General features: G+C 46.3%; 1 protein-coding gene across 1 annotated transcript; it reads left to right on the forward strand.

Annotated features, from left to right (window-relative positions):
• The first annotated feature begins 7,979 nt into the window (after nucleotides 1–7,979).
• LOC137144267 (olfactory receptor 14I1-like) lies at nucleotides 7,980–9,007 on the forward strand. The gene has a single exon (XM_067534470.1). It carries the CDS (start codon nucleotides 7,980–7,982, stop codon nucleotides 8,961–8,963), a length of 984 nt encoding a protein of 327 aa, XP_067390571.1. The 3' UTR covers nucleotides 8,964–9,007.
• Nucleotides 9,008–19,324: the final 10,317 nt, after the last annotated feature.

A 19,324-nucleotide genomic window follows, 5' to 3' on the forward strand; every position in this document is an offset into this window, starting at 1 on the left:
TGAAACTAAGATCTCCTCAAATTGTTCACAAAGAACAAGAATGAGATCCCCCCAACCCAGAACAGCTGGGTGCTTAGGACATTCACCTGAAGGAGCTCTGAGTTACCTGCTCCAAATCAGGGTGAGCAGGGATTTGAACAAAGCTCACCCACATCCCCAGCAAAGGCCCAAAGCACCCACTTTTGGTATCCAGACACTGCTTCAGAAATCTGTAGCTGAACCAGGACTAGAAGCCAGTTGTCTTGGCCTGATATCACCAGGCTATCCCTTCTTTTCCAGTAGGTCTGGTGCACTATTGATTGCACATCTGTTAACAAGGCAGGGGTTATAGCTGCCTGGAAAATAAAATGTCCTTCCTGCGGCTGTTTGGACAAATTTTCATCCAAAGTCGGCAGCCCACAGACAAAAAGTGAAAAATTCAAAGTTGTTCACAGGAAGGAAAGTACCAAAAAATTCCTCTTCCACAGAACCAAAGGGAAATTTTCCACTGGTTCACTGGACTGCCTAAGGAGTCAGGTTGATGGCTACCAAGAAGTCAAGGAGACGGTTGCCTGGAGAGTTGGGGGAGTGGCTGCCCGCCAAGTGGATTACGATGGAGACAATGGTGCTAACTGTCCAGTAGGCTTCCTGGGACCAGGGCAGCCAGAGCACCTGGCAGCTTGCCTGCCAATTGCTAGGACAGCTGTCAAGAAAGAGATCTTGGAGTCATTGTGGATAGCTCTCTGAAAACAACTGCTCAGTGTGCTGCAGCAGATTGTTAAGAATGATTGGGAAAGGGATAGATAATAAGACAGTCAATCGTATAATGACACTATATAAATCTATGGCACGCCATCACCTTGAACACTGTGTGCAGTTCTGGCTTTGCCATTGTCACGCTGTCTGAAACAGCTCACAAGTGGGAGTGCCGATCTCAGGGCAGACTGTCAGAAAACCAGGGCAGACGCGTCTGGCCGGTGGTGTGTTCTATAGTTAGATTTCATCAAGCCAGTAACAAACGTAAACTCCTGGATCACTGTACCAGTCTTACCATGGAGTTACTGACAGTCCTCTTAGATGGTCCAGTCTGTCTTGCCACCCAGACAAACTGGACTTAGTGATACATCATCACTTAAACCTAAAATCACATGGTTTCAGGTTGCTCCCCATCTCAAAAGACCAGTCACTTACCCCAGTTCAGCTGGTCCCCTAGATGGTACAGCAAAGACAACACTAACTGCCTATTCTCTAGTAAACTAACAAAAGGTTTATTAGCTAAGAAAAAAAGAATGAGAGTTAATGAGAGGTTAAAGCAGGTAAAATATATGCACAGGTGAGTCACAGTTTGCAATTCCAAATGGTAGCAGAGATGTAGTAGTCTTCCAAAAACAATGTGAGACCCGTAGCACTTTAAAGACTAACACATTTCTGCAGGCATAAGTTTTCGTGGGCTGCAATCCACTTCATCAGGTGCATCTGAAGAAGTGGGTTGCAGCCTACAAAATCTTATGCCTGCAGAAATGTGTTAGTCTTTAAAGTGCTAAGGGTCTCACATTGTTTTTGCTGTATACAGACTAACACGGCTACCCCTCTGAAGTTATCTTCCAGTTTCCCAAAAGTTTCTCGGAGCTACCCAGAATAACTCTGGGGATCTCTGTCTTCTCGTTCAGTTATTCCTCTCTGTCGGAATCCAAACAGTCCAGAGATGAAGGATCTTTCCTTGAAGTCATTCTCATAGTTTCTTCTCACAGAAAACAAGCTGACAGTGTCACTACCCATGTGGGCTTTTCCTTTGAAGATGGAGAGTAAGGAATGAATTTAGAGTCTTTGACCTCAGAGCATCACACACAATGACTGCTTGCTTTGAAGTTAGCACTTTTCTGTTAAAGTTCTTTATTTGCATGCCACAAGACTTCTTTCTTGTTTGATGAGTTATTTATTTACAGGGCTAAACACAATGTAAATGTTTCCTATTACATTATAACAGGATATAGATACGTGAAACAATGATGTATCATTCCATATTTCAGTTTTCATGAAGTTAAAACACCAATTACATTCACATATTTACCAATAGCTTTGACCTATACTAATATACAAGTGAATTGACCTGGGGCTTTGCTATGAACTGTCATCTGGTCTGCCAGTGTCACACCTGTATCAAAAAAAGATAGCTTAGAACTGGAAAAGGCACAGAGAAGAGAAACAAAAATGATTAGGGTTTTGAAAGAGCTTCCATATGAGGAGAGATTAAAAAGACTGGGACTTTTGAGCTTAGGAAAAAGACAATTATGGGGGTACATGATAGAGGTCTATAAAATCATGAATGGTGAGGAGAAAGTGAATCAGGAAGTACTATTCACCCCTTCACATAACACAAGAACCAGGGATCACCCAATGAAATTAAGAGGCAGCAGGTTTACAACAAACTAAAGGAAGTACTTCTTCACACAACACACAGTCAGCCTGTGTAACTCATCAGCAGGAGATGTTGCGCAGGCCAAAAGTGTAACTGGATTAAAAAACAAATTACACACGGGCCATCAATGATAATTAGCAAGAGAGTCAAGGATCTAACCCATGCTCTGGGTGTTCTTGTTCTGTTCAATCCTTTGGATCCATCTGGTTTTGGCCACTGTCAGAAGACAGGATACTGAGCCAGATGGACCATTGGTCTGACCCAGTCTGGCCATTCTTATGTAGGCAGGGGCTACTGAGTGGGTACATTTCACAGTCATGGACATTCAATTCAATTGAAAAATACATCCTGAATTTTGGTAACTGATATATATTGCTTCGAGTGCCATTTTCAGCTAATTCACAGTCAGAGCAGGTGGGAATTGGAGCTGACGAGGGTTTTTCAGTATGACTATAACATTCTGCTAAGGACAGCATACTTTAAGAACAGCTATTTTGGTCCCTGGTGACTGATCGAAGAAGAGTCTGTCCATACTATGTAAGGTGCTTGACTTTAAGGATGCCACTGTTTCTACAGGCCTGATCACAGATCTGCAGTGACAGCTGCTCAACATGAAGGAACCCTGATCAATTTCATTTGAAACATGTTAACTTCATTAACGTTTGCTTATGATAAAACTAATTTTAAAAAAGCCTTGCTTCACTATGTGCTCATTCATACCATCCCTGTTAGCAACACAGCTTCTAAAAATAAATCTCTCCTATTAGCCATGCAGCACCCATGGCTGTAGAGATTTACAGAAGGACACACAGGTTGTTATAACTCCACATGCTTTAATCCGCGCTCTGAGAAATGTTACACTCAGCTGAGACCTGGGTAGTGCCAGGAGATTTGTCAAACCTCTCAAGGAACTAAAGGTCAGTAGCTGAAACAAAGTTACTCATTGTTTTAATGGGTCCCACGATGGGCCATTAGAATGGAAACGTTCTCGAGAAATGCAGGTCTCGGCAGCAGTCTCATCGGGGCTGATTAGAAAAGAAAGTCAGAGGCATGGATTAAAGTTAGACAAAGGAAAGGGAGGGTTTGTTCCTTTGGCAAGCAGCCCCTGATGTGTAAAGGGAAAGGGGTCACGCCAGTTGTGCCAGCCCCTGTGAAAGGTGATCTTTCATTCATAAATTCCACCAGTCCTCCCAAGTGAGGGAATGCAAGGGGAGGAAGGAATGCCGTGAAATGGACATGTAAACAAAGTGGAGAGTCCCACCCGGTTGGCCAAGGAAGCATGGCCCAGGCGCAGCGAATGAAAGGCAATTCCAGGATTGTAGGCCTCAGTCACAGAGATCAGCCAATGTACCTGGATCCTGACAGGCTTTGCTGTCCCTGCCCATGACCCCCAGTTCTGCCCTCAGCCCTAACCCACAAGCCGCACTCCACCTAATGCTATTAATGTCTGGGTTTACACACAGACACACGTGCACCTCAGTCCTGACTCTATAGTCCCCTGGATGTCACAGCCTGCCCCACAGCTCTGCCAACCTGCAGCCTCCTGCTATCCCAGTCCTGGGCTCCTCCATGGCCCCCAAAGCTCTGCCAACACCCATTAATCCTGGCTTGTTACAGCTGGCTGGGAAGATTTAGTTGGGGTTAGTCCTGTTTTGAGCAGGGGTTTGGACTAGGTGACCTCCTGAGGTCCTTTCCAACCCTCATCTTCTATGATTCCATAAAGTCTTGCTCCTTGCACAGCGCTTTTCATAAGTGGATCTCAGAATGCTTAACGAAGGAAGATTAGAATCATTATCATCACTTTGTATATGGGGAAACCGAGGCACAAGACGCAGCAGTGACTTGCCCAGGCAAGTGGCTGGGTTGGGAATAGAACACAGATTTCCCAAGACTCCATCCCACGCTCTGTCCACTAGGCCACACTGCCTCAAACAGCTTAGTCCCACTCATCTACTAGCTGTTCTCACTGTGAACGTGCAATTAATTCATACTAAATAATTTAGACGCTGGATGTGATTTTTTTTTTAATTCAAAACGTTTCGTGATATTCAAAAGATTTCTTGATTTCTTCATCATTTCTTGATGAAAAATGGCTGTTTCAACAAACACGACGTTCCCTAGGGAGACATCTATTTTGAACTTCTTTTTTCTTTTTTTTTGGACTACAATTTGGGGGCGGGGGGGGGGGGTAAGGGGAACCAAAAAAAACCAAACACCAGCCCATCTCACTGAAACCCTGCGGAATTCTCAATTTTTGCCATTTTTAAAAAAATTGTTGGGTTTTTTTAAATGAAAACATTTCTCAAGTAAAAATATCCAAGATTTTCTTTTGGTTCATTTCAAAGACAATAAATCTGTCTCTTTAAGTGCCTTGAACAAGAAGCTTGCACTGCCTGGCACCGCAAATGCCGATTGCCCGGTTCTGTGTATGCAAAGCTACAGTAATTTTTGCTTTCCCAGTGACATACAGTAATATGTACAACACCCCTTGACTGTGCTCCTTTGGGTCTGCATTATGATAAAGTCTTTAATTACATGAGAACAACTGTTGACTAAAAGGTCACCCGCTATTTCTCAAAGAATTGCCAAGGAGTGCCCAGTTCCCGATTTAATGGGAGGTAAGCACTTAACTCCTGTAAGCCTCTCTGAATATTCCCTCCTTAGTGACTAAAACATGAACAGGTATCCTTAACTCTGCCCTCTTGTGCATACTTCTGCAAAACAGTCAACAGGGGGTAAGCAGCTGGAGTGCTGAGACAACTGCTTATCACGGTCACCTCACAATTGTTATACCACCGGTCTCTCATATCCATCTCTTCTCTCTCCCCTTATACAGACATTATAAGCTCTTTAATGAAAGACAACATCTCTTTGTCATGGGTGTGTACAGCGCCTAGCACAGCAGGATCGACAGTTGGTGAGTCTTCAATATAAATAAACAATAGTAATTAACACATATTATGCTGCAATCGTTAATGAGATGATCATGTCTGGTTCTTTCCCATGTTATACAATAGAATCTGATTGGGCAGTTTTAAGTCTGCTGCAGGTCAGATTAGTTACCAAAAGCTGACACCAAACCAATGTGCCCCAAGGCGACGTAAACCCATTGACGTCCATTTTCATTCTTACAAAACAAGTATATTGCAATAGCCCCTAAAAACCACAGCCCTGGTGCAAGGCCCTGTACAAAGATATTGTAACAGGGTGGCCTGCCCCTTGAAGGGCCAGGAGCCCTGTGACAGTTGGGAAGACATCAGGGATCCCTCTAAAGGGGTCTGTGGAGAAGAGCTGTAGGAAGCAGAGTAGCCCCTGCCCTGGAGCAGTGAGATGAAAATAGACACTAGATCAGCAATACATAGGGGCGCAGGCATCTGAAGAAGTTGATAGGAGCCTAGTGGAATTTACAGTAGCACCTAAGCAGGGTAAGTGCCTAACTCCCCTTGGATGGCATCAGGACTTTGCCATGAGCTTTGATGAATCCCACTAGGCGCCTTTCTCCATCTTTAGGTGCCAAAATCCTTTGTAATCCAGGCCCACAGATAACACAGAACCTGGCCTGGAGCCAAGGAACTCTGGGGAGATCCCAGGGCCTGTGGCAGGCTGGGGGTCAGACTAGAGGATCGTAATGGCTTTAAAATCAAGCCATTGATAAACTGTTGCCTCTGGGCCTATGCTTCTGAGCCGTGCAGGGCTCCAGGGAGTGAGTCCCACTAGCCTTTAGCAAACAGACGTGGATAAATTGCCTTCCTGCAGCATCGTTCCTTTAATGTCAGTGCAGCTCACACCTCCTACACACAGCTCATCTGCGGAGAGTGGCACATCTGAGTCTCGTTCTGTCAGGACAGTCCTTAGAATGAGGGGGAAGGATTCTCAGATAGCTGTGCCTTCAGTTTCTAGATTCTGGTATAGAGATAGATATTGATCAACAAATCCTGGTGCTGGATGACTGGATACATCACCTCTTGGGGAAAAATCCACAAGGATCTGTACAGTAAGTTTGCTATTTCAATTAAATATGTTGGGGGTTCAAAATACAGGGGGAAATTAAGATGATAAATATGAATTGCTATATGAACTCATTAAGACTTTTACTCTCAGTTCAATCAGCTGATTGGAATTTTTCCACCCTTCAGGAAAATTCTGACTTCTCATTGAGTACCCAAAATCCTTTCCTTTTTCTGTTAAGTTTTGGCAATTGAAAACTTTCTGCTAAAAACTGGAGGGTTTTTAAATCACAAAACTGAAAACATTTTGTTTTTGAGTTTTCAGTTTCTTTACAAAACAATCCCTAAAAGTTGGAGAAAAGCAGACAGATTCTGAGATTTGTTGTTTAGCTGAAAACCCAATCCCCCTTAAGAATAATGCAGCTGAAAATTTCCACCCAGCCTTAAACTTTAATTAAAATTGGGGAACAATAAGATTTCTTGATTTCAAACCCATTTATTCTATTGCATCTGTGTGACTTCTCTTTCAAACGGATAGTTGCCAGGAGCTAACAATTGAAGAACTAGTAAAATTGATAGAGCACACAGAATATTTTATATGGACTAGCCCCTTTAAATGCTGGGTTTGAGCTGAACCAAGCAGCAAACGCCTGTCTATCCTGACCCCTTTCAAGGACAAATAGGAGCTGAGAGGGAAGAGAATTACCTCTTGGTTGAGCTCCAGACCATTGCTGGCTGAGCGTAGATGGGTGTGCAGAACGTACAAATAACGAGACATGGGGTGATGTTTCCAAAGGTATTTAAGCACCCAGTGAGGTTATCAGAAGCACCTAGGAGCGTAAATGTCATTGATTTCAAGGGTGGTTCAGTGCATAGATGGTTCTGAAAATCCCACTAGGGGCCACAATACATTTTAAATTATGGACCAGGGCCCCTCACCAAAAAATCTTGAAGCCCTAGTAGATAAGACAAAGAAAGGGAGGGAGGGGAACAGAACCTAAGTGTTCTGGCAACCACTGCACCACACAGCACAGAGAACAATGCAACAGAGTGGTAATGGAGGGATGAGACTGGCCCATTGTTACATGCAGACAGAAGTGCAGCTGGGATTTGGTGCTGTAAATTAGTTGGGAAGCAGGCAGCAGCTGTCTAGGCACGGAGCTGGGGGGAGAAAAGCTGCCACTTAACATGCTGGCGGAGTCCACTTCATATTGCCCTACAGCTTGGGAATCAGCGGTACTGGCGTTTTAGTCTATCAGCTTCATGGCCAAGGTGTGAGGTTCTTTGCGACGATTGTTGGATTTGGATTTTACTTTGTTCCATCCTTCACTCTGCATCTGAACAAGCCTCTCCTTGAGACACAGACTCAGATGAGAACAAGTAACAAAGCTCCATTGATTTTAAAGGAGCCAATCCAATGTACACCAGTGTGATAACACGACTGATTGATTGTCAACCTGAGGAGCACTGACAACACCTAATCATTGTAAACGACGAGTGCTGTGCACCTCTGACATTCATACAATCAGATCTCAGGGAAAGCAGAATCCAGTCCATTCCCTTTGTAACTCTAATCCTAACCACTGCCCGTCTCATTCCCTCCACAGCCATCACACAATGGACTGAGGAAAAAAATGTCCAACCAAAGCAGCATGACCGAGTTCCTTCTCCTGGGATTCTCCGATGTTCGAGAGCTGCAGATTTTACACTTTGTGGTGTTTCTAGTGCTTTACCTGGCATCCTTGGTGGGGAACCTTCTCATCGTCACAGCCATAGCCCTCAACCATCGTCCTCACACCCCCATGTACTTCTTCTTGATGAATCTGTCAATCCTAGAACTTGGCTCCATCTCTGTCATCATCCCCAAATCCATGGTCAATTCCCTCATGAACAGCAGGTCCATTTCTTACTCCGGATGTGTCGCCCAAGTCTTTTTTTTCTTATTCTTTGCTTCAGCAAATTTTGCCTTATTGACCATCATGGCGTACGACAGATACGTCGCCATCTGCCAACGACTGCACTACGAGATGGTGATGAACAGCGGAGCTTGTGTCCAAATGGCCACCAGTGCCTGGATCACTGCAATTCTCAACTCTGCAATACACACCGGAAACACTTTCACAATCCCCTTTTGTGGAGGCAACACGGTGGATCAGTTCTTCTGTGAAGTCCCCCAGCTCCTCAAGCTGGTCTGCATTGACTCTTACCTCAGTGAAGTTGGAGTTATTGTCTTTAGTATGTGCTTAGCCTTAAGCTGCTTTGTTTTCATAACTATGTCGTATGTTCAGATCTTCACCACAGTGCTGAGAATCCCCTCTGAGCAGGGCCGGCACAAAGCCTTCTCCACCTGCTTCCCTCACCTCACTGTGGTCTCCTTGCTAGTTTGCACTGCTGCCTTTGTCTACCTGAAGCCCACCTCCAGCTCAGCCTCAGGTCTGAATCTCTTGGTGGCTGTTCTCTATTCCATGTTGCCTCTGATGATGAATCCCATCATGTACAGCATGAGGAACAAGGAGATCAACAGTGCATTGAGTAAATGGATGTGTTGGAGGTTATTCAGCAAGAATAAAATGTCCACGTCTCCTTCTGTAGCAATTTCATTCAGTGTTTCTTTATAAATATAATCATCTGATGATGTTATTGCCTCCCTGAGAGTATACTGTGCAATCTGTTTATGAGGAATTGGGTTTTAACACTAGTAAAAATCCAGGAAAACAATACTCAAGAAAAAAAGTAATTACTATAGTTATACGTTAATGCAATTAAGATTGGTATCTATCTATCTATCTATCATGTACTGCTACCCATCACCTTGCTCCTATTAACCATAGCAAAATCCTTTGTGTGGTCTGTGGCTCTTCTTAATTTTTAAGGATAAAAACTCTGACAGAGATATGAGCACATTTGTTCTCTTTGGTTTTTGTTCATTAGTCACAGTTTTCATTTATCTTTCCTTAGTTGTTTGTTAGTTTTCTTTGTATCTGTGTTCCAGGTGGTTTTGGAAGGGGGAAGGCCTGGAGAGATGATAAGTGTTTGGTTAGACAGGATTTTCAATATTTGACTTCTCTTGAGGGTGCCAATACGTCTTCTCTTTAATGGGATTTTCTGAGAGAGCTGTAGGTTTTCTCCCCACAATGATAATGGCCATGTTCCTCCTGAAATGATTATACTGTTGCGATATTATTGTGTTATTGATGATGTGTTGAGGGACAAAAAAACTCAGGTGGTGTCTATTTCTTATTTTAACCTTCAATGAATATGTCAAAGCTGTATGCAGTGGATCTCTGTCAGTCCCAGGATATTAGAGTGACAAGGTGGGTGAGGTAATATCTTTTATTAAACCAACTTTTTCTGATGAGAGAGATTAGCTTTCGAGCGACACAGAACTCTTATTTCCCAGACCCTACCAGCTCTGTGTGGCTCAAAAGCTCATCTCTCTCATCTAGAAAAACTGGTCCAATAAAAGATTTTACTTCACCCACATTCTCTATGTAAAATCTGTGTCAGTCTGGCTGTGGTGGGAAGACTGCTTTGAAGAGAAACTTTTCCCAGTGTTTTCTAAAGAAACACTAACTCATAGAATCATGGAATCATAGAAGATAAGTGTTGGAAGGGACCTCAGGAGATATCTAGTCCTATCCCCTTCTCAAAGCAGGACTAATCCCAACTAAATCATCCCAGCCAGGGCTTTGTCAAGCCAGGCCTTAAAAACCTCTATGGATGGAGACTCCACCATTCATTTTAAGGAGACCAAATCTGGATTCCATGGAAGTCACTGATTTGGCCAACTGCCATGTGCACAGCAGAGGTGAGATGCAGCCAGCTCTGGGATGGAGCAGCAGGGTGACAGCCACAGAGATGGCTCACCTGGTGCCGAGGGCCGGTTGAGTCCCTGCTGCTGCCTGCTGGGAGGAATGGACCCCGCTCAGAGGGTGAAGAGAGTGAGAGAGCCCCGCACCTCCTAGAAGACAGAGCACGGGAACTTAGTACTGCCTGCACCTGATGGAGATTCCCCATGTGCCCGGGGGCTGGTGCTGGAGTTTTCAATGTGGCCTCATCTTGATGTCCACCAAGTCCTGTTTTTGCAGGTGGGGCTGTGCTTGTGGGAAGGGCAAGGTGGGAGACTGTGTGTAAGTAGGGAGGGCTGTCCCTGGCACTCCCCTGGGTGACCACAGAGCATTCAGGAATCAAATCCAGATCTTGCTGCTCCTACACAGCCAGAGAACACATCCCAGGGACCCAGCAGCTCAGAGAGCATGTATCAGCCCCCTATCGTCCAGCTCCCTTTATAGTAGAGACGGAGGGAGGTGGCTGAATTCTCACAGCCAGGTGGGTTTTCACCCACAACTGCCTCTCGCTACAATTCTTCCCTGGCTGCTGCGCTCTTCTGCCCCCACCCTCCCTGCCCCAGCCACTAAGCGGGCCATGCACCAATTCCGGGAGGAAATTAGCAGGAGGTTTCTAACCAGCAGAGCAGGAAGGTTCTGCAAGAGCCTCCCTGTCAGAGCTGTGGGCGAGCAACTTAAAAAGAGAGGTGTAGAAATGTCCGAGTGGGATTGTAGGAGGTGGTTGTTTGTGATGGTGGGGGCAGTAAAAGTTCCACGTTCCTAAATCTCAGGGTTTCAGATGGCAATCGGCAGGGGTCAGGAAGGGATTTCCACCCTGCCTCCTCTTCAGGGCAGGTGTTAGAGCTTGCAGTAAGCATCTCCCAGCCCTCCCCGTAATGCCCCAGTAAAACCAGAGATGACCATACTTTACAGCCTCCCCCATTTCAGCCTCCCCCAGTATAACTCAAGTTGTGAATTTAAATTGATAAAGTTAAAGGAAAGCAAAAAGTGAGGTGGATGTTCTTAATTCAGTTTAAACCAGATTATTCTGGTTTAGTTTAAATCACTTAGGAATAGGTTTTATTTGACCTGAAATCAGCTTCTTTGAGAACAAAGTAAGTTTGTCCACACATTGGTTTAGTTATGTCACTTTAATAGCCAGGTCAAGTTATGCCAGTCGCTAAGGCCTAAATTGTTAAGAGACGAACATTTTTATACTGTCCTTCAGAAAAAAGCAGATTTATATTTTCGACGGACAGGCAGACAGCGAGATAAATGTAAGAAGTGACAGTGAGGATAGATCGTTAGACGCACAGATCGAGATGGCCAGTGCTTAATTTCTAATGAAAGAGGTGCCAGGGCTCAAGCGATTCTTTTACTCTCATAACGGGCGCGGCACAAATAAGAACTGGATTTGTGTGAGTTTAAAAGAAACAAAAAACGCTTTAAAACATTTTGGTTGGGCTTTTTGTTCTCTTTCATAAAGGAACAAGAAAAGAAAAAAAATCCTTTACAGTTCCTTTGTAGCGCCCATTATCCATCCCCCTGACCGGCCAGTCCCTGGAGACTGGGCCAGACCAGAAGCCCCTACCGCCCCCTAGCAGGGTCTCCCTCAGAGCCGCCTTCTTTGCAGACCATTTTTAAAAAGAGATTATGGCCACTTGCTTGGCCTTGCTCTGGTGTCTGTCTTGAAGAGGAGTCAGAGCTTTCCCTCACCTGTGCATTGGTAGCTCACACCTTTGCTACACCTTGAAACATTCTAACCACCTCCCTTTTCTTTCCACAGTAATAAAGAAAAACCCATCTCATGGCGGGCAGGCAAAGGAAGACACAGTGTCTTTGTTCTTTGCTAACAGGTGTATCGCATGGACTTTAACTTTCAGGCAGGCCCCGAGACCCAGAATCCCGTCTCAGGCAGATACACAGGCCTAAATTCTTCTATGAACTTACATTATGTACTTAAACCTTTGCTCACAAACAGGGAAGATTTGGTAGGGGAAGTAGAAGAGGGTGGCAACCTAGGCAGCAGTGACCATGAGATGGTTGAGTTCAGGATCCTGACGAAAGGAAGAACGGAGAACAGCAGGATACGGACCATGGACTTCAGAAAAGCGGACTTTGACTCCCTCAGGGAACTGATGGGAAGGATTCCCTGGGAGGCTAATATGAGGGGGAAAGGAATCCAAGAGAGCTGGCTGTATTTTAAAGAAACCTTATTGAGGGCACAAAAGCAAACCATCCCAATGTGCAGAAAAATTAGCAAATATGGTAGGCGTCCAGCTTGGCTTAACAAAGATGTCCTTGGTGAACTTAAACGCAAAAAAGAAGCTTACAAGAAGAGGAAGCTTGGTCAGATGACTAGGGAGGAGTACATAAACACTGCTCGAACGTGCAGGAATGAAATCAGGAAGGCCAAAGCGCAATTGGAGTTGCAGCTAGCAAGGGAAATGAAGGGGAACAAGAAGGGTTTCTACAGGCATATGGCCAACAAGAGGAAGGTTCGGGAAAGTGTGGGCCCTTTAGAGAATGAGGGAGGCGACCTAGTGATGGAGGATGTGGAGAAAGCTGAGGTACTCAATGCCTTTTTTGCCTCTGTCTTCACAGACAAGATCAGCTCCCAGATTGCTGTACTAGGTGGCACAGAATGGGAAGGAGACGAACATCCCGCAGTGCTGAAGGAACGGGTTCAAGACTATTTAGAAGGATTGGACATTCACAAGTCCATGGGGCTGGATGCAATGCACCCGAGGGTGCTGAGGGAGTTGGCTGAGGTGATTTCAGAGCCATTGGCTATTATCTTTGAAAGTTTGTGGCAACAGGGGAGGTCCCTGAGGACTGGAAAAAAGCAAATATAGTGCCCATCTTCAAAAAAGGGAGGAAAGAGGATCCAGGGAACTACAGACCGGTCAGCCTCACCTCAATCCCTGGAAAAATCATGGAGTAGGTCCTTAAGGAATCCATTTTAAGGCACTTGGAAGAGAGGAAGGTGATCAGGAACAGTCAATACGGATTCACCAAGGGAAAGTCATGCCTGACCAACCTGATTGCTTTCTATGATGAGGTGACTGGCTCTGTGGATGTGGGGAAGGCAGTGGATGTGATATACCTTGACTTTAGCAAAGCTTTTGATACTGTCTCTCACAGTATTCTTACCAGCAAGTTAAAGAAGTATGGGTTGGATGAATGGACTATAAAATGGATAGAGAACTGGCTAGAGCATAGGGCTCAATGAGTAGTGATCAATGGTTCTATGTCTAGCTGGCAACCAGTCACAAGCGGAGTGCCCCAGGGGTCGGTCCTGGGGCCGGTTTTGTTCAACATCTTCATTAATGATCTGGAGGATGGGGTAGATTGAACCCTCAGCAAGTTTGCGGATGACACTAAGCTGGGGGGAGTGATAGATACCCTGCAAGGTAGGGATAGGATACAGAGTGACCTAAACAAACTGGAGGATTGGGCCAAAAGAAATCTAATGAGGTTCAACAAAGATAAGTGCAGAGTCCTCCACTTAGGAAGGAAGAATCCCATGCACAGCTATAGACTGGGGACCGATGAGCTGGGCAGCAGCTCTGCAGAAAAGGACCTTGGGGTAACAGTGGATAAAAAGCTGGATATGAGTCAGCAGTGTGCCCTGGTTGTCAAGAAGGCTAATAGCATATTGGGCTGCATTAGGAGGGGCATTGCCAGCAGGTCACGGAAAGTGATTATTCCCCTCTATTCAGCATTGGTGAGGCCGCATTTAGAATATTGTGTCCAGTTTTGGGCCCCCCACTACAAAAAGGATGTGGACAAGTTGGAGAGAGTCCAGCGGAGGGCAACAAAAATGATTAGGGGGCTGGAGCACAGGACTTATGAGGAGAGGCTGAGGGAACTGGGCTTGTTTAGTCTGCAAAAGAGAAGAGTGAGGGGGGATTTGATAGCGGCCTTTAACTACCTGAAAAGGGGTTCCAGGGAGGATGGGGCTAGGCTGTTCTCTGTGGTGGCAGATGACAGAACAAGGAGCAACGGTCTCAAGTTGCAGGGCGGGAGGTCTAGGTTGGACATTAGGAAAAAGTTTTTTACTAGCAGGGTGGTGAAGCACTGGCAATTTTTTGAGGACACAATATTAAAGGCACAAGTTCAAACTATTCTGATAAAAAGGAAAGATATGAAGAATCCAAGAGGCCAACATGGCTCCATCAGGAGCTCTTTAGTGACCTGAAAATCAGAAAGGAAGCCTATAAAAAGTGGAAACATGGGAAAATTACTAAGAAGGAGTACAAAAGAATAGCAGAATCACTTAGGGAGAAAACCAGAAGGGCTAAGGAACAAAATGAGTTACACCTAGCAAAGGACATAAAAGGCAATAAGAAGTGTTTTTTTAAAAATACCTTCGGAGCAAAACAAAGGAAAGTAATAGATCTTCCACTTGGTGGGGAAATGCCTATTTTGCTTCAGTTTTCACTAAAAAGGTTCAAGTGATGAGATATTGTTCACAATTAACACTAACAACAAAGAAGAAGGAACACAAGCCAAAATAGGGAAAGAATTGTTAAAGCATAAGAAAATTAGGAGGGATTTTCAAAACTGCCTTGTGGGTTAGACACCCCAAACCTTACAAAACTTTTTTGAAAGGCCCAGCCATCTTCTGGTTCTTGGTACTTTTGTAAACCTCAGTCTCAATTTTGTCCCGGTTTAATTTATATCACATTGGACACTTTTTGTATCTACTTGAATGTGATATTCACTTAACGCATAGATCTCACTGGCATGGAAAGGCATTAACAGGATTGGAATTAAAAGGTTTACAGAATTATTTTGAATAATAAAAATAATGACCACAGCCATAATAGCTAGGACAGAAAGGGGAATAAATCCTTCTATTTCAGGTCATAACCAGACATTGGCAACAGGAAGTTATGCAGAAATTTTCATTATCAGATTATTAATCCCGAGTTGTGCATTACTTGGATTTTATACTTTCTTAGGATAACAAAATTCATTAGTTGAGGATGTAAATGAATGAACTATGAAATGAAAACCTTGGAAAGTTTCTCCATCTTTAATTTATCTAATAACAACTGATAACGTTGAGATTGATGTTACATGGAGTTATGAACTGACATTTTAATATTCCCAGGCTAGCCTAGTGCTTAGTTACAGTGACCGGTTTCACACGTCTTTTTTATGCTCCTTAGATATGCCCATTTTATTAGCCAACATGTGAGTCACCCGGGTGATACATAAGTGTCTCATTTCCGGGGTCCGTAATGAGTGAAATACTCACGCTGTTGAAGTGCATGAGCTCTCCCACAGGCATGGACAATGATGCTTAACCTAAATGCGGGTATATTTCAAGCTTGGAATGCTGGTCCCTCTTTTCTCTGGGATTCAGGTTCCACTCTCTCCATCACCTCTCATATTTAAAGACTCACTAAAGAGAAATGCAGGTGCTAGAACCACAATCTGTCCTGGAACGTGTTCCTTCTCTGCTGTTTCTGAAATTCAGAAGCCTCCTTATGTGTATATGTAGCCAGGAGGGCTGGTCCCCCTCTGAGGAGGACCCAGAGAGGGAGCCAGACCCACCCTGGCTGACAGAGGCCTGCCCCAGGGAAACACCTGACCCGAAGCAAGGGGGCAGGTCTAGGCCTTTAAAGGCCCCAGTGGCCCCACCTGACCGGAAGCAGGGGGGCGGAGCTAGGCCTTTAAGAGCCAGGCCGGCAAGCTCAGTTGGTGGGAGGCGGCCGAAGGGGAAGGACGCGTCTCCTCCAGAGCTCCTAGCCAAGGCCAGGCTGGGGAGCCGGGTTGAGAGGGAGTGGCTGGCCTTAAACCCAGCCTGGGGATCGACCGAGGCCTCCCCCAGGTACCCTACAGCCTGGGAGTTGGAGGGACCGCCAGAGACCCCCTCGGCCTGGGAGCCAGAAGAAGGCCCGTCGGGGCTCCCAGCGGACTACGAGCTGGAGGAGAACCCCCCGGAGACACCCGGGGCTTGGGAGACAGAACCTGCCAGAGCAGTGCCGAGCCTGGGACCCCGAGGATCTACCGGCCCTGCCCGAGGCCTGGGGGCCGCAGGACCTGGAGGAGCTACCCCCCGAAGACGAGCCCATGGAGCTACCCGAGCTGCCGCCCGTGGACAACGAGGGCCTAGCCAGTCTACCCCACCTCAGCGACCCAGAGGAGGGAGGTACCGGGGGTTTTGGGGAGGAAGAAGCCCAGGGATAGCTGCACATTGGTGGCTGAGTCGGGGGCAACCCGGGCGGCGTGTTGCAGCCGGATACCTGCCGACCCGGTGGCAAACGCCGTTGCCACTGCCAGGGCCCTGGGCTGGGATGCAGTGGAGACGGGCGGGCCTGCATCCCCCTCCCCCCTTCCCTATCCTCCGTGAGGAAGCCTTCCCTGCCGTGCCGTTCCAGAGAGCGGCTTGCTCACCTGCCAGCCCTGCCTGAGGGCCTGGCTATAAACTGTTTGCCTCGCCAGCCCTGCCTGAGGGCCTGGCTATAAACCCTGCCAGCCCTGCCTGAGGGCCTGGCTATAAACTGTTTGCCTCGCCAGCCCTGCCTGAGGGTCTGGCCGTAGACTGCTTGCCCTGAAAAGGGCACAAGACTGCTCCCTGTGGGAGGTAGCCGGGAGGGGTGGTCCCCCTCTGAGGAGGACCCAGAGAGGGGAAAACCCAGACGCTGCTCCCCGGTTCCAGGGGCACGTCCACAGTATACCATTCACTAAAGAAGCTGGAGTCTCTCCTGATACTGCTGAACAACATTTGGAACAACTGAGCTAGGGGAGTTCCTGGGTTTTCCCTACAGACAAAACAAATAACAATCCTGAAGCAATCAGCCTTTCCCTCTCAAAGGATGTCTCTCTTCTGATACCTAATCTATTGGGTCATTGCTCAGCGTGATGCGTGTAAAGGCTGGTTCATCCCAGCCTGACCTGTGGGGGGATTCTCTGGGGCAACATGCATGAGGTCAGAGATGCAGGCAAGGAAAAAAAAAGGAGAGAGTCGCCATCATGTAAGGAGTCAAAGGGAAAACAGACATGGGGCTGGTCTACTCAATGAAGTGACCTGCATGGTGTAAATAAAGCGACCCAAGCCCTGCTGTAGACACCACTAGGTTGATGAAAGAATTTTTCCATCTGTCTAGGTACCACCTCCCGGAAAGGTGGATTTATGACAGCGACAGAAGAATTCCTTGCTTCGCTGTAATGAATGTCCATATGACAGTGGCGCACCCATGACGCTGTCATGTTTCAACAGTAGCCATACCCTAAGACAGCCCCACTCAAGACCTAGTGAGAATTCAGGCATAGCTGCCATCTCTCTGCCCCTGTCTCAAATGAACTCACATAGGAAACTGACAACAACCAAAACCACCCTCTCCTGCAAGGATCCGTGACAACTGAACCTGGGTTTGTGGGCTTGGGCCAGCCGATGGTTCCTTGTCACCAACAGGGGGCCATGGAGAGCTTCAGCCAAGGAGCAATGCAAAGATTAGGCATGGCAGGAAGTACCGCCCTAAGGGACTAGAGTGAGAGACCCCTGACACCCTCTGATTGGCCCATCGTCACTATTTAACCCTGGAGAGTGACCCAGGAAGAAGTCTAGGTAACCACACAGACTTGAGGTCTGCTTTGATTCCAGACCTCACCTTGATTTCTGATCTCTGGTCTCCCACGCTGACCCCCGCTCTTGTTCATCGATCCCGGCTCTAGCAACTGCTCATTGACCGCCCCCTCATGGCCCTTATTGACCTGTGGATACAAGCCCTGCCATCACTAGTAGTTCAGATCACCTCTGCCCTGACCCCTTGCAATATCACCCATGGGCGAACACTTATCACCAAGGGATCACTCCGTGTCCGACCTCTCATTCCCCATCCTCAGAGAACGCCTGAGAAACTTTGAGAAAGAACAATGTGGAACAGAACAGATTTGGAAAATATAAAAAGGCATATCAGCTGTTTTTAACATCAGGAAAAAGTATTAGTAATACATCCTGGAGCAGAGGGAAGTGATGGTTTGGCTCAAGAAGAAAGACTTACCATTTTTATTTTCATGACATTACTTGGGACCATCTATTACAAAAGCAAGCTGGCCTGGGTGGCAAGATAGGCCGGGATGCCCAAGGGGACAGTCTGTGACTACATGGTAAGGCTGTTATAGTGCTTGAGACCATCACATTTCATACTTGGTGGGTGAAATCTAATTCTAGAACATGCAGCCAGTTTGGGGTTTGTGCCCTGGCTGGTATCTGTCTGCCCGGAGGTTGGTATCCACGTTCATGAGCCACTCCAGCCAGCTTTGCCCTGGGCTAGTCCAGCATTGTGGGGGGCTGTCTCAGGGCACCCCCAACCAGAACAATCTCCACATTTTGCATTTTGCAGAGGCAGCTGAGGCTGGGCCAGGCTGCAGGGGCTGTCAGGTCACCCCGATGGACAGAGGGGTGCTATCCAGTGGGGGTCTGGGCTATAGAGGAGAAAGTGTGAGTGTGTCTCTCATGCTCAGGGAACCAAGAGAGCTGAGGTGCCCAGCTGGGCCTGAGCCCTCAGACGAGGCAGAGGACAGAGCCAGGGCAGAGGATGAGTGAGGCAGAGGAGACAGTAAAACCCTCTAACCTCAACCCAGGAGGTGAGGCAAGGACAGAACCGAAGTGTGCAGAGGGGATTTGCTATAAACTGGCCCTAGAGCTCTGGGGAAATCAGTGCAGTTGCCCAGTCCAGGGTGTTAGAGCCAGGAAGGGCCCTGTCTGGCCACCTCAGGCAGAAGAATTGAACCCAGTCCATGGTCAAAGATCCTTAACTACAGAGCAAAACTCAACTGCAGTTGACCTGGTGCCTCTTTGCTAGGTGAAAGCAGATTGCAGAGTCTTGTGAATGGGTTTTCTCTTCAAAACAGAAGTTGGTATTGTGGGAAGAGAGACACAGAAAGAGAAAGCAAGAGAGTGAGAATCAACATTGTTTAAACCCAAGAAAACAGGAAATCAATTAAATGAAATTAACCACATTGCTTGGAAATTTCACCCAGTATTTACTTTTTACATTTACATTTTCTGCTGTAACAAATACTAGGACTGGACTGCACTGACTTTCTTTCTTTCTTTGACAGGATAATTGTGTGATTACTAACTATATTTCAACCTTTTAAAGATTTTCAAATTTCTTTTTTTTTTTTTTTGC

The sequence above is a fragment of the Emydura macquarii genome, unplaced genomic scaffold, assembly GCF_026122565.2.
Source record: "Emydura macquarii macquarii isolate MOO-44397 ecotype Brisbane River unplaced genomic scaffold, CSIRO-AGI_Emac_v2 contig_3438, whole genome shotgun sequence".
Classification (NCBI taxonomy): Eukaryota; Metazoa; Chordata; order Testudines; family Chelidae; genus Emydura; species Emydura macquarii.

Coding starts and splice junctions, on each gene's coding strand:
- LOC137144267 (XM_067534470.1), top strand. CDS start 7,980: ATGTCCAACCAAAGCAGCATGACCGAGTTCCTTCTCCTGGGATTCTCC.